This window comes from Raphanus sativus, chromosome 5, assembly GCF_000801105.2.
Source record: "Raphanus sativus cultivar WK10039 chromosome 5, ASM80110v3, whole genome shotgun sequence".
NCBI classification, from domain to species: Eukaryota; Viridiplantae; Streptophyta; class Magnoliopsida; order Brassicales; family Brassicaceae; genus Raphanus; species Raphanus sativus.
Window position 1 is genome coordinate 12,296,802 of NC_079515.1, and position 13,832 is coordinate 12,310,633.

General features: G+C 36.1%; 1 protein-coding gene across 1 annotated transcript; it reads left to right on the forward strand.

The window, feature by feature from the left end:
* Positions 1-9,165: 9,165 nt before the first annotated feature.
* Positions 9,166-11,252, forward strand: LOC108858229 (uncharacterized). The gene is made up of 2 exons (XM_056985667.1): positions 9,166-9,283; positions 9,331-11,252. The coding sequence occupies exons 1-2, from the start codon at positions 9,166-9,168 to the stop codon at positions 11,235-11,237; spliced, it is 2,025 nt and encodes a 674-aa protein (XP_056841647.1). The 3' UTR covers positions 11,238-11,252.
* Positions 11,253-13,832: the final 2,580 nt, after the last annotated feature.

Sequence of the window (13,832 nt, forward strand, 5' to 3'; positions counted from 1 at the left end):
CTACGAAGCCCGGTTATTTTTCAATGTACTTTTAAAAACTAAAAAAATATGATTAGTAATTTTTAAGGTTGAAAAATAAAATTTAAAGTTGAAGGCACTAACTATGTCCCGTCCAATTAACCACATAATTATATATGTTCTACATCAAATATTTTTTCCACCGCTTACAAAATATTGTTTTAGCAAATTAAGTTTTTATAGCTATATTTTTTGAGTTGTAGTTTTAAAAACTGAAATAAAACATGATTGTGTTGTAAAACTTGTATTTCTTCTTATTATTGATGTGCCAATAGGCATCTATATATATACATATTACAAGGAATAGATAAATGGAAAGATCCTATTTCCAATAGGAAATAGGAAATACATGGAAATAGTAATATCCTAATACAAATATGCTAATACATAAATATGGTAAAGTCTAAGTCTTCCTTTCTTCCTCATGCGTCTGGTCCGGTTCGATATTGTCTGTCCGGTACGTCCGCCCGGTACTGTCCGGTACGGTTCGGTTATGTCCGTCCATCCAATGGTTTATAACACTCCCCCTTAGACGCCATAACCGTTTCAGAGTTCATATTGTGCTTCATGTTGCCTCATTAAAACCTTACCAGGAAAACCCAGTGGGACAAAACCTTGGTGAAGGAAAAAGAGTACAACACACACTACTCCCCCTGATGAATGCATCACTGAAGATGTCCGTGTAAGGACTTGTAAATATTGATTCAGTGAGCTTGGAGTGTCTGTGTTTCTTTCTCTTAGAATTTCGCAGAAGAACACTTGGACGTACTGTGTCTTATGTCGTCCAACTTATAATATGGTCGACCATTATGGTCCTTGACCAAAAACGTATGTCTCTTAGACTACTAACCACTTTACTTGGTCGGATCTCATCCATAAGTGTTTATGGATCGTCCTATAGTATGATCTGGTCGTTTATGGACAGTGAGATATTTCTCTTAAGTACTATCGAAAATGTACTGAACTGGTCGATCCATATTGTGTCATAGACCTTGTCTATACACGTCCATAATTTTCTCATGAGTGTCTTAGATCATGACTTGATCAGTGATCATTACTACAATGAGTTTTACATACTCATTAGACTTTGGTTGTATAACCAAGTACACTCATCGGACCTTATTCTTGGCAATCAATCTTTCTTGCCATATGTACTATCCATACTGATAGCTGATACCTCAAAAGTCATACCACATTTTGGGTTAACAAAATTAGTCATCTCTCATGGATGATTCGGCTGGAAAGAAGCCGGACATAGTCTTTGATTTGGTATGGTCTTTGGCGTGAACCATAATGGTTCTCTTCGCTTTTTGCTGTGACCATCTTATATCTTACTTAGGGCGTGCTGATCTCATACACATACCCACGACTATGGTCTCTGCTATGAGTTATTGCAGTCCTTATATACATAGTCTTAAGAATTAATCTTGTTTATACACACACACAACCTTTGATGGATGTCTAAGATGTTGTTGGTGTGTTGCTATCAAGCCTTTGCCGTAGACCATTGGGTCATAGACCACGACCAATCACATGGTGATTGGTACTTCTCTCATACGGCTATATATGTATATGTAATCCCATGTCCTTAGTTCGTATGGACCTTTGCTAGGCGTGCCTATGGACTGCTACATGATAGCTGATCTTTTGAGATCTAGAAATAAACTGTATCAACCTCTCTTTAGGCTGGTTCCAAACACAAGGGATTTTGTACTTTTTATAAGTATGTATGGACTGAATTGGATTGTTCTTAGACAGATCCTTTACTTATACAGCTGCTTAATGATTCAGTCCATGAACAGCTTAGGAACAATGCTGTTCATTGAGAATTTCTTTTCTCATCTTTGTGGTACCTTTATAATATTTGATCCAGTGATCCATATGCTTGCTTACTACGTTTTTATCTCTTACTTATGACCAGACCTTTGTCAATTTCAAATCTGAGTAGTAGCATCCACCACATAGGAGTATATCTCCTTATAAACTGTTTTTCGGTCTCTGTGAGTAACCTTGTGTAATCAGCTATGCTCAAATGCTGTAAATAGGCACATGCACGTCTTAGACCACGTGACCATGTCCTTATCTCACGGTTTACTTTCCTCACATGACCCATTCACTGGTTTTATCACTTGATGGCGTTTTATGGCCAATATGTCCATCTTTCTTTACTTTAAACCCCACGTCCATTTTATTCTTTGTGAGTACTCTCGTGGGTTTATGATCCTCGCATTATATCTTATACTCAAGTGCTACTTTCTTTTATGAGTTCTCTTATATGTAAATACATCAGTGGTGTTAACACTCTTATTTATGGTTCCATTGTGTTCCAGACATGTCCAAATCGATTTGAGATTTCATTATCTAGGACTTTTATTTCCTTGCAGTTTGGCGTCCCAAACTACATGGTCTGGTACCTTAGATGGTTAGCTGGCCAGCCTTATCTCCATGTCCGGACTGGTTCCCTTTTGAACTCGGATTTATATCATTCTGTGCACCTTTTCATTTCTTTCTATCTGAGGTTCCTTTATCTTATGGAACACTTTGGTCTATCTTGTATAGACTCTGTAGCAACTTGATTGTGTCTCTTAGGACATCAAATTTCGTGGTGCATAAGCTGGTATGACATTTAGTCATTCTTTTCTTTCCTTTCGGGTCAATGTGTCTGGCATCTAGTTCTGCTAGCTTTTGCATTATTTGATCACATTCTTTGGACGTCTTAGATTATATTTCTAGTCCGAGGATCTTGCCAAGACAATGATGGTTAATACCAATATCTTACTCTTTATCCAGCTTATAGCTTTCTCACTTTTGATGTTGGACAGTCGGATTACTCATGCAATCCGTGAACCTGGCCATTTAATCTTATCACCCATATTTGGCTCAAGGTTTCATATAAATTCGTGGGAGAAAGTCATACTCCTATCCAACATATATTCCCAATTCTTATCTCAGTTTCTATCTTAGAAAGCACATATGAATGTGGTGGTTAAATCTCTTTAAGATTTCATATGTCTGGTCGTGACCCGTATTCAATCTGAGATGGGAATATCTATGCTCACTTATATGGCCTGATGCATAGTCTTTACACATGTATATCAGTGTGTTCCCAAGCATTAGGTCGTGGCCTTTGTATTATAGGAAATCGGCCAAATGATTGTCCATGGTTCTGTTTTCGACCCGGTCGGTTTCATCGTCCGTGGTACGGTCGTATGAACTTTGTTGACCGCGTCCACGTCCTGTCCATCCATCCCGGTCTCGACCGGATGGTTTATCATGATGGACGTGGCTTGTCTTTGTATTAATTTACCATGGTCATAGACTATGTCCCACGGATCATGTTCATGTTTTTATAGTATGGTCATGTACCACACGGGTGTGTATTCTCCCCCTCATGAACATGCTATAAACCATTATGCCATTTCATGATACTTGGGACAGTTAAGCCTCATGAGCTTCCCTTGTGTACATGTTTCACAACGTGAGATTCTATGGGATAAGTCTTTTGTGCCTTTCAATTATTTGCATCAAGTTTGGATAGATCCGGATGGCTAGTCCGGTCATGCCATTAAGTGTAATTTCGTATGTTTAACCAACTGGTTACCATGGCTCTTTTGCCTCTCATCATACTGATCTTAGCATAGTATTAATCAGTAGAGTATATAGGTATAGTCTTGACCACTTTCTTATAAGGCCTTAGGCGATTTTTCTTTCAAAATCTGTAGGAACCTTTTGTTCTCTTTTGCCCATTGTTTCTATATGGAAACCATTTTTGTTAGTACTCAATGGGCCACGAAATTGGGTGTATATAATGCCCTTCAGGCAATGCCTTGGCTGTGGTATAACTATCCTTCTAGAACAAGATTTATTGGGAGAATTTTATTTTTATTTTTCGTGGATATTTTTATGCTTTGTAATTCTAAGATAAATAAAAATCATTCAATAAATAAAATTCCAATAAAGGTTTTCATAAAAACACTAAATCATATAACATAATAAGATTTAAAGTAAATCAAACAAACAAAGCAAAATTTCAGGATGTCAAATGGCCTTTTAGCCTGTGGTCAAGCCGGCCACTCCAACTGTCACTTTGGATGTGGCTTCCTCGGATTTATTATCTCTTTCATCACAATCTGCTTCATAACCACTCATCTCATTCTTTATTTGATTCATCCACTCTCTTTGTAATAAGTATGAGAACAGATCATTGTATGTGGTGAAAAATTTCTCTCTATGATGTAAAAATAGATCTCTTGGATCTGCTGTAGAGAATGTCTTTTCAAGTAATTCCTCATCTGTTAACTTTTCACCACATAATATCAGGTTATGAGCTATTTCGGACAGGGTATAATTATATTCTTCCACGGACCCATAGTCCCGGAATCTGAGGCTCATCCACTCATGCCTTATCTTTGGTAATAACACCTTAGTGTATCTGGACATTAATTCTGTCCAGAGGCATCGGGGGCTCTCTATATCTCAGTACTCATTTCTCAGTTCCTCAATGAGATGATGGCTCATTACTGTTAATGCCATTTCGTTCTTGGTTCCATGATCATCCTTGATGATACATTTCCCAAGACCCTCTGTCCATAGTATATATGAGATATTCATTGCCCATCCTAGATAATTTTCTCCAGAAATTTCTAGGGTATCATAATCCAAGGTTGACATCTGAATCATATCAATCAATTTTTAGAATTCATGCATTCAAATAATCAATCAAATATGAAAAATACTTTTAGAAATTTTATCACTCAATATATCAATGGTTCACACCAACCAAAACAAAATTTTCTAACAAGTATTAATCAATCAACATGAAATATCCCTTTAAGCAATCATATATCAACCTCAGAAATTTTCAAGTGTTCTTATGTGATCTAGGTTCCTGCGGACCTAACTAGAAAAAATTTCATATGAAATATAAACTATATGTTCAGGGTTATAATGCATCAGGTCTTACGACCCTTAGGTCACACGACCACAGTACATGATGCAAAGCCACACGGCTGGTTAGTATGAACAGTCTGGATTCATTTAATCTATCCTAGCAGGATGATTCTAAGTGTTCAGGTCGGATTTAATGTAAATCTATCAACCTGATGAATCAGACAGTCTAGCAACCTAGATGAACAATCATACTAACAACCTAAACATCATTATGTATGCAAGTGAACCACACGGTTCCGATTGAATGATTATTCCTTAATGCAATCGATTTTTATCAACCTAGCAATCAATGATTCTAAGTGATAAAATGAAACAATAAACCTCAAACAATTTGTTCAGATAATTCAATCAACAAAATTCGGATGAGATCCTAATATATTGTTTCTATGTGATTCCAAATTCAGTTTAAGCAATCAATGATCAATGGTGAGCATTCTAGCAATATTCCTATTTCAAATTCAGTATGGAATATGCAATTTAAAATAAGCTGAAAACTTTTCAGAAAAAGGAAATTTTTATAAAAAGAAACTTTCTATTTTTTCAGAAAAGGAAATTTTTCCATTTTAGCAGAAAGGAAATTTCAACAAATCAATCAATCAAGCAATCAATAAAATAATTCAGATTTCAGTTTATAGAATTTATAGTTTGTGAAATCGACCAAGATGGGTTTAAGGAGTGATCGATTTCTATTGGCTCCGATTGATCATTCAGATCATAAGGTTTTCGAGATCCAAGAACACTTAGTGTTTTGGTTTTAATTGATTTAATCAATCTCTTATTGAATAAGGAATATTTGTGCTTCTAACAACCTAATGACCGTTTGATCTAGCAACTTAACGGGAGAACTAAACCAAATCCTAATTCCTCAAATTTATTTAGGGATTCAATTGTCCTAGGTTTTTAGGTTCATCAAATTTTAATGTTCAATCCTTTAGCAAACAACCAAATTCGTTTTGATATGGTTCCAAAGGGTGTGTCAGATTTTATTTACCTTTATATTGGAGAAAATCTGAAACTGGACCACCTAGAGAGAGGAGAGAAAACCGCGAACGGCTTGAACGTCTATCGCGAGCAAGGAACGGGCTGATCGGATCGTCCGGAACCTCTACCGGCTGTTGGATGAACTGTCGAATCGTCTGGTGGCTTATCGGGTGCTGATCAATTCGTCGGATGGTCAGTATGGGTGCTGGTCGGATGAGAATGGAAAGACAGCTAGGGTTTCCTTTAGTAAAAAGGAAATTGTCAACGCGGATTGAAACGGAGGTGGAGAACGCGTCTGAACTCGGATTGAGACGAGGTTTGCGGCGCTGGATTCTTCTCGTCGAGAGCTTCAATTGGATATATGGAACGTCGGCTAAATCCTTATGGTTTAAGAGATACGTCGATTTGAAGTTGCGTCCGAATTAGGGTTTTGAATCAAGTTGACGGCGCTTCTTGTAATAGCTCGTGAGAACGCGTCCGGTATCGGATTGCGATGAGGTCGACGGCGTTGGATTCGTCGGGTTGAGGAGATACGGTGTTTTGAAGTTTCGTCTGATTTCTAGGGTTTATGGTGGTTGCTGGGAAAAAGGGTTTCGAAATTTACTCAGGGTTTTCTCAGAGCTCTCGTGCTGATAACGTGTTGTAAAACTTGTATTTCTTCTTATTATTGATGTGCCAATAGGCATCTATATATATACATATTACAAGGAATAGATAAATGGAAAGATCCTATTTCCAATAGGAAATAGGAAATACATGGAAATAGTAATATCCTAATACAAATATGCTAATACATAAATATGGTAAAGTCTAAGTCTTCCTTTCTTCCTCATGCGTCTGGTCCGGTTCGATATTGTCTGTCCGGTACGTCCGCCCGGTACTGTCCGGTACGGTTCGGTTATGTCCGTCCATCCAATGGTTTATAACAGATTGGTAATTCTGAGGTCTAGATTAAAAAGGATATTCTTCTCTTTTTTTGGTCCGTGGACAACTGAATGTAAAAAAAGAAAGAATGTTATGAAAGAAAGCTACAAGTTTAATTTGTTCCAAAAAACCCCCCTACAAGTTTAATTTGTTATGGTTTGAAATTCAGAAAAGAATAGCAAAGAAATCAAGGCCTTAGTTGTGGTATGGTTTTGGCTATTTTCGTGTTTTGATAGAAGAAGCACTTTATACTTTGCTTCTTTTGTAAAGATAAACTAGATTTTGACCCGCCCTTGAAAGGGCGGGTATTATTTTCAATTTTATGAAATATATTATTTGTTTGTAATTATTGAATGTAATTATCTTTGTAAAATCTTCTTTATAATAAGTTCGACATATAGAGTTTCTCTGGTAAACTATGTTTTATTCTCTCTCTAATAAATATATTTATTTGGCTTGTTGTTAAAATAAATAATTTTAGAACACAAATGTATAATACTTTTATATTGATATTTTTTTTTAAACAATTTGACATGTTTCTATATTAATTAAATATTTACATGTAATTTAATTTTGTATACAAATAAACATATTTGTGTAGTTTGTTGTTAAAAAATGATTTTGAATGCAAATGTACAGTACTTTTATATTGATTTTTTTGTTATGTGCAGCCATTATTTTTTGTTCAAATATAAATCATTTTCAAATACTTTCGTTATTTGAATATTTTTAGTTTCCTTCAGAACAAAATTCATACAGACCCGAGGGATTCAATTTGAAACTCACACATAAATTTATATCCAAACATGGGCTAATATCAAAACCAAAAAAATCTATACCCGAAAAAATTGACCAGTACCTAAATGGGTACCCAAATATTTATTTCTAACAGATTCTGTAAACAAATAAAAAATATTTTATGTGTTTGGCTAAATTAAGTGAAATATAAAATTTTATTCAGTAATATTTGTAAAATATTAATAATGACCAATATATGAATATCAATTTGTTTCAATAAGTTTTGGAATTGTAATTAATGAATTTAAATTAATTTGAAATGCAGTGGTAGAATCTGTAAATAAAAAAAATACAAAAAGGAAGTACCTAAAAAGAAATATCAAAACCCAAAAAATATATACCCGAAAGAAACGACATGTACCTAAATAGACACATGAATGTATATGCCTAACTGATTTTGTAAACAAATATAAAATATTTTAATGTGTTTGGCTAAATGAAGTTAAATAGAAATTTTTTATTTACTAATATTTTACAATATTAATAGTGATCAATATATGAATATCGATTTGCTTAGATAATTTTTGAAATTTTAATTAATTAATTTAAATTGATTTTAAATGCAATGGTAGAATCTATAAATAAAAAAAACACAAAAAGGAAGTACTAAAAAGAAATTTCAAAACCCAAAAAATCTATACCCGAAAGAAACGACTCGTACCTAAATGGGTATCCGAATGTTTATGCCTAACTGATTTTGTAAAAAATAAAAAATATATATTTTATGTGTTTGGCTAAAATAAGTGAAATATTTTTTTAATAGTAAATTTACATATTAATAATGATCAATATATGGAGACATCAATTTGTTTAGATAAGTTTAATTAATTAATTTAAATTGATTTTAAATGTAGTGGTAAAATCTGTAAATAAAAAAATTACAAAAAGGAAATACCTAATCTTTTATAAATGCAATCACTAAATGTGTAAATAAAAAAAATATACTGCTATCCATGTTTCCAAAATCCATGTTTCCAAACAATTCTCATTTAATATTGTTATCCATGTTTCCAAACAAACCTCCTTTTTAAACTGCAATTCATGTCTCCAAACACTCCGATTTTGTACTTCAACTTTAATAATATAGATAGTTTTGTAAATAACTCCTATAACAGTCAGTTATAATCAATGTATTGATAATTTTGAGGCCGTAAATAAATAAAAAACATATTCTTCTCCCTTTTGGTCCGTGGACAAAAAGAATGTAAAAAGAAAGAATCTAATGCTTTATAAAGCTACAAGTTTAAGGTGCTTCGATTTGAAATTCAGGAAAAGAATAGCATAGAGTACAAGACTTTAGTTATGGTATAACATTGGCTATTGGCTATTGCCGTGTTTTGATAGAAGAAGCACTTGATACTTTGCTTCTTAAGGAGTTTTACAAACAACTCTTAACAACTACAATCATTGCATATATATGTGATGATGATCTCTTTCGTTTTCATTTTTATATATCTGATATAAAAGAATTCTTTAATTCACATACATACAAACATGGATACAGCAATATCACCAATCTATAAGCAATCTATTCATGAGCATCCTCTTTTCTTTTCATCTATGTTTATTAACGGGAAATGTGATGGCTGCCAGGTAGTAGGAGTCATGTACGGTAGATACTTTTGCAACAAGGCTAATTGTTTTTGTTGGTTTCATAAGGACTGTGCAGAATCACCACTAGAGATAAATCATCACCCTGGTTTCATAAGGACTGTGCAGAATCACCACTAGAGATAAATCATCACCCTTTCCATTCTGAGCATCCTCTCTTGCTCACCAAGATGGCTCTAGCGGAAGATGGTACTCCATGTGACTTTTGTGGACAAGAGATTTTGTCCACATGTTATACTTGTCGCACATGTAAATTCAAAGTGGATTTAATTTGTGGGACTAAACCCTGGCCGTCTGTTATTAAAAATACGGTGTGTCATGACCATACACTTGTGTTTTTGAAGAAACGAATGGAGGAAGATAAGGTCCCTTGTGAAGTATGCAAGGAATATAATGGACCTTCATATTCATGTCTTGAATGCCAAAACGTGTACTTTCACTTGGATTGTGTTCATCTCTCAAGAGAGGTAGATCATCCTTCCCACTCTAGTCACCCCCTTAAAATCATGCCATCTGAATCACTCATAGATGATGATGATGATGCGCAGAAGAGTTGTAGTTTCTGTTTAGTCCAACCAAAAAATGTGCTTTATCATTGTTCTATTTGCAATTTTACGTTGTGCCTTGGTTGTACCAAACGTCCACCACCTCGTGTTTTTGATGATGTCAAGACTCACACCCATCCACTGACACTCTTTCCGAGTAAAATCAAATTTACTTGCAAGGTTGCTGGGATTGAAATCAATAGCTATTCTTATATATGTCTCAAGTGTGATTTTCTTATCTCTGGATATTGTGTTGGCTCACCCCGCATCATAAACATCAATCGTCATGATCATCGCATCTATTTTACGCATCATCTTGGACATAAGGGTGCAAAATGTGGAGTTTGTCGGAAAAGTGTAAGTCAGTACTATGGAGCTTATTCTTGCTCAATTTGCCCTAAGTATGCAGTTCACTCACGATGCGCAACTGATTTTACCATATGGAATGGTATGGAACTTGAAGGGATACCTGAGACCAGCGAAGATACTGTGCCATTTAAGGTGATGGGTGATAATTTGATACATCATTTCATGCATGAAAAACACATTTTACTGCTCTTGAAAGATTATGACATGGTTGGTGATGACTACGAGAGGTTACGCTGTCAAGCATGCGTCTCACCGATTGGGTTTGGCTCAGTCTACAGTTGTCAGGAATGTCATTTTCAAATCCACGAAAAGTGTGCTCATCTTCCTATGAAGAAAAACCTTGTCTTTAGCCCCAGATCATACAAGTTGGAGTATCATCAAGGCAATGCTGGATACTGTAGATTGTGTGGTATATTCTCTGGTGGGTTTAAGTACACATCACTAGCAATGAATGGGCTATCCTTTATAGATGTACATTGTAGTTCCATTTCTGAGCCATTCGTCCATAATGTGCATTTGCATCCCTTATATTTTGTTAGAACAAAGAAGGAACGTTATTGCAGTGCATGTAGAAGAGATCCAGATTGCTACATGCTCAACTGTAGTGCTTGTAGCTTTGACTTGTGTTTGTATTGTGCTACTTTGCCTGAAAAGATATGGCATATAAGTGATGAGCACCCTCTAACTTTATATTATGGCGGAAAGGAGGCCACCGGCAAAAACTGGTGTGAAGTTTGTGAGATAGAGTTAGATTCAAGTAAATGGTTCTTTACATGTTCTGATTGTGGAGTCACTTTGCATGTTCAATGTGTAGTAGGAGACTTCTCACGTCTCACTCCAAACTGTTCTATTCGTCGTGGGGGGAAAGAACTTTTAGCGATTCTTAACTATCAGAACAGGCCATTTTGCAGACATTGCCACGATCGATGCAAGGCCCCTCTCATCTTACAGGTTAATGACGAACATAACGAATACATTTGCTCTATTTCATGTTTAGTGAGGTGGGAATCCAACTGCCTTCTAGCGAAACACGCTAGTTGATTGGTTATATATAAAAACGCAAGTTATGTAATGTATTTTCTTTTGTTAATGAAAATAAAAATATGTTTTTCTTTATATAGATATACTAGATCCAGACCCGCGCGCGGAAATAATTTTATTTTGAAATAAATATTTTACTAAAAAATATTTATTTTCTGATTTCATATATTATGTTTTTATTTTTGTTTTATAAGTTTACAATGGTATTTTGGTTTTGCATAAAGTTTATTTGGGAGATTATAAAATATTTAAATAATTTTCTATACTTCAGTTACAAACCTAAGTTCTTTATATGCACTATATAAAGGTAAATAAAAGAAATTTAGTTACATAATAAGAAAATACTCAAATAAGATAATCAAATAATAAAGTTTTTAGTAACTTGGATATGGATCCAAAGAAAACACTCAAATTAGCGGAGATTGAAGCCAAGCTTTGGACAGATGCATAAGTATTGAAAACACAATCAACAGGCCCCAATATAGACACCTTGCATGTAACATCAATTCCAGGGCGTTGATGTTTTTCAGATGGTTCTTGAAAAGAGGGCGAAGTTTTTTGACGACAAAGCTGGTATAATACTCTTCAAGGCTATGAAGGGCTACTGGGAGCGAGGAGCGTAAGGGCTAGCATTTCCTCTCTCCACTCAGAGATAGAAGCATTAATTTGGGCCATGAAATGTATGAGGAATTTGCGGCAATATCTTATTATATTTGCAACAGATTGTTCTCAATTGGTGAAAATAGTTTCAGAACCAGAAGAATGATCTGCTTTTGCATGTTATTTGGCAAATATCAGTTACAATCATGGACTAACAATATTTTACTACAGACAGACTTACCAAGAGAGATAATCAAGGGTTGCCTGAACATCGTCGTCAAGGAATACATGGGATGACGTCATAGTAGAGAGACCTAGGGCACCACCTATAACAGACACAATTGTATTAGACAGAAGCAAAACTTTAATGTAAAATTAGATATAGAGTTGTGTACATCTCAATATTTCTCACAGACGATTCAAATATATCACAGCTAATAAGCGCCTAGTCCAATCCATTGTAGATCTATCACGCAAAGCTAATCAATCATTGACCGGACTAAGTTACTTCTCAAACAATATAAAAAGTTATATTACGAAACCTCCAAAACCAAATCGTTTGGGGTTTAAAGTGGTCACTAAAACCACTCTTGCAGCTCCTCCAGATGCTTTGAATTTATCACCAAAGCGTAGAGCAGCCTCGTCCCACAGGTACAGCTTCATCACCGGACCACTGCAACATCAAATATTGGTGTGGTAAGAGTGACAAAATATGTATGTAAAAGAAGTTATGGTGTAGCTTATATAAGAGTATTGGCTGAACTGATTTTCATTAGATGTAATAATACGGTATTTATACAGAGAACTTGAGATATACTAGGTATAATACAAAGACTAAAAGACCCTTATACACATTATCTCTACACACCCCCTCAAGATGGAGGGAGTTTCATCACTCCAATCTTGGACATAAGCTCATTAAATCTTGATCTAGCCAATGGTTTTGTGAGAGCATCCGCGAGTTGATCACGTGTGGAGACATGTTGCACCCTGAGCGCGCCGGATTGAACATTATTGCGGACGAAATGAAAGTCGAGAGCGAGATGCTTCATCTTCGAATGGAAGACTGGATTTGCGCTGAGGTACATTGCTCCAACGTTATCACAGTAAACTGTAGGCGTTGATGGCATTGGGACACCAAGCTCTTGAAGCAGGGACGAAATCCAGCAGAGTTCCGAAGCTGTATTGGCCACGGAACGGTACTCTGCTTCCGTAGAAGACCGCGCTACACCGCTTTGCTTCTTAGAGGACCAGGCAATAGGCGTTTTCCCAAGGTACACAATGTAAGCATTAGTAGAAACGAAGTCGTCAGTGTCGCCGGCCCAGTCTGCGTCTGAAGAGGCATGAAGATGAAGAGGAGAGCTGGCACTAATGAAGATACCATGCGTTAGCGCCCCAGCCAGATAGCGAAGAATGCGCTTAGCCGCTTGCCAATGCATGTCCGTGGGGCTATGCATAAACTGTGATAGCCGATTGACACTATAGGCTATGTCTGGCCGAGTGTAGGCAAGATACTGCAAACTCCCAATCACCATTCTGTACTCTTTTGGATCAGCAAGAGGAGTACCTGATCGCAAGGAAAGTTTAGGCGTTGTAGGTAGCGGAGTGGAGACGGGCTTGGCGTCTTGCATATGAAGCTTAGTGAGAAGATCAAGGATGTATTTCTTCTGCATCAAGTGAAGACCTTGCTTCGTCCGAGTGACTTCTACGCCAAGGAAGTAGTGAAGATCAGTCGGTTCTTTAAGCGAGAAGCGCGAAGCCAGCACATGAATACAAGCGGTAACCAGAGAAGAGCTGCTGCCAGTGATAATGATGTCATCGACGTACACCAAGATATACAGAACATGAACACCATGGAGGTAGATGAAAACCGATGTGTCAGCAGTGGAGTCGTGACATCCCATTTGCAGCAGAAAAGTCTTGAGTTCTTGGTACCATGCTCGGGGAGCCTGTTTGAGACCGTACAATGCTTTCTTTAAAAGACATACATGGTGA

Bases quoted from the DNA above. Each gene is read 5' to 3' on its own strand.
- LOC108858229 (XM_056985667.1), top strand. From the start codon at position 9,166: ATGGATACAGCAATATCACCAATCTATAAGCAATCTATTCATGAGCAT. The intron at 9,284-9,330 runs GTAGATACTTTT...TGGTTTCATAAG, and splicing joins GGTAGTAGGAGTCATGTACG to GACTGTGCAGAATCACCACT.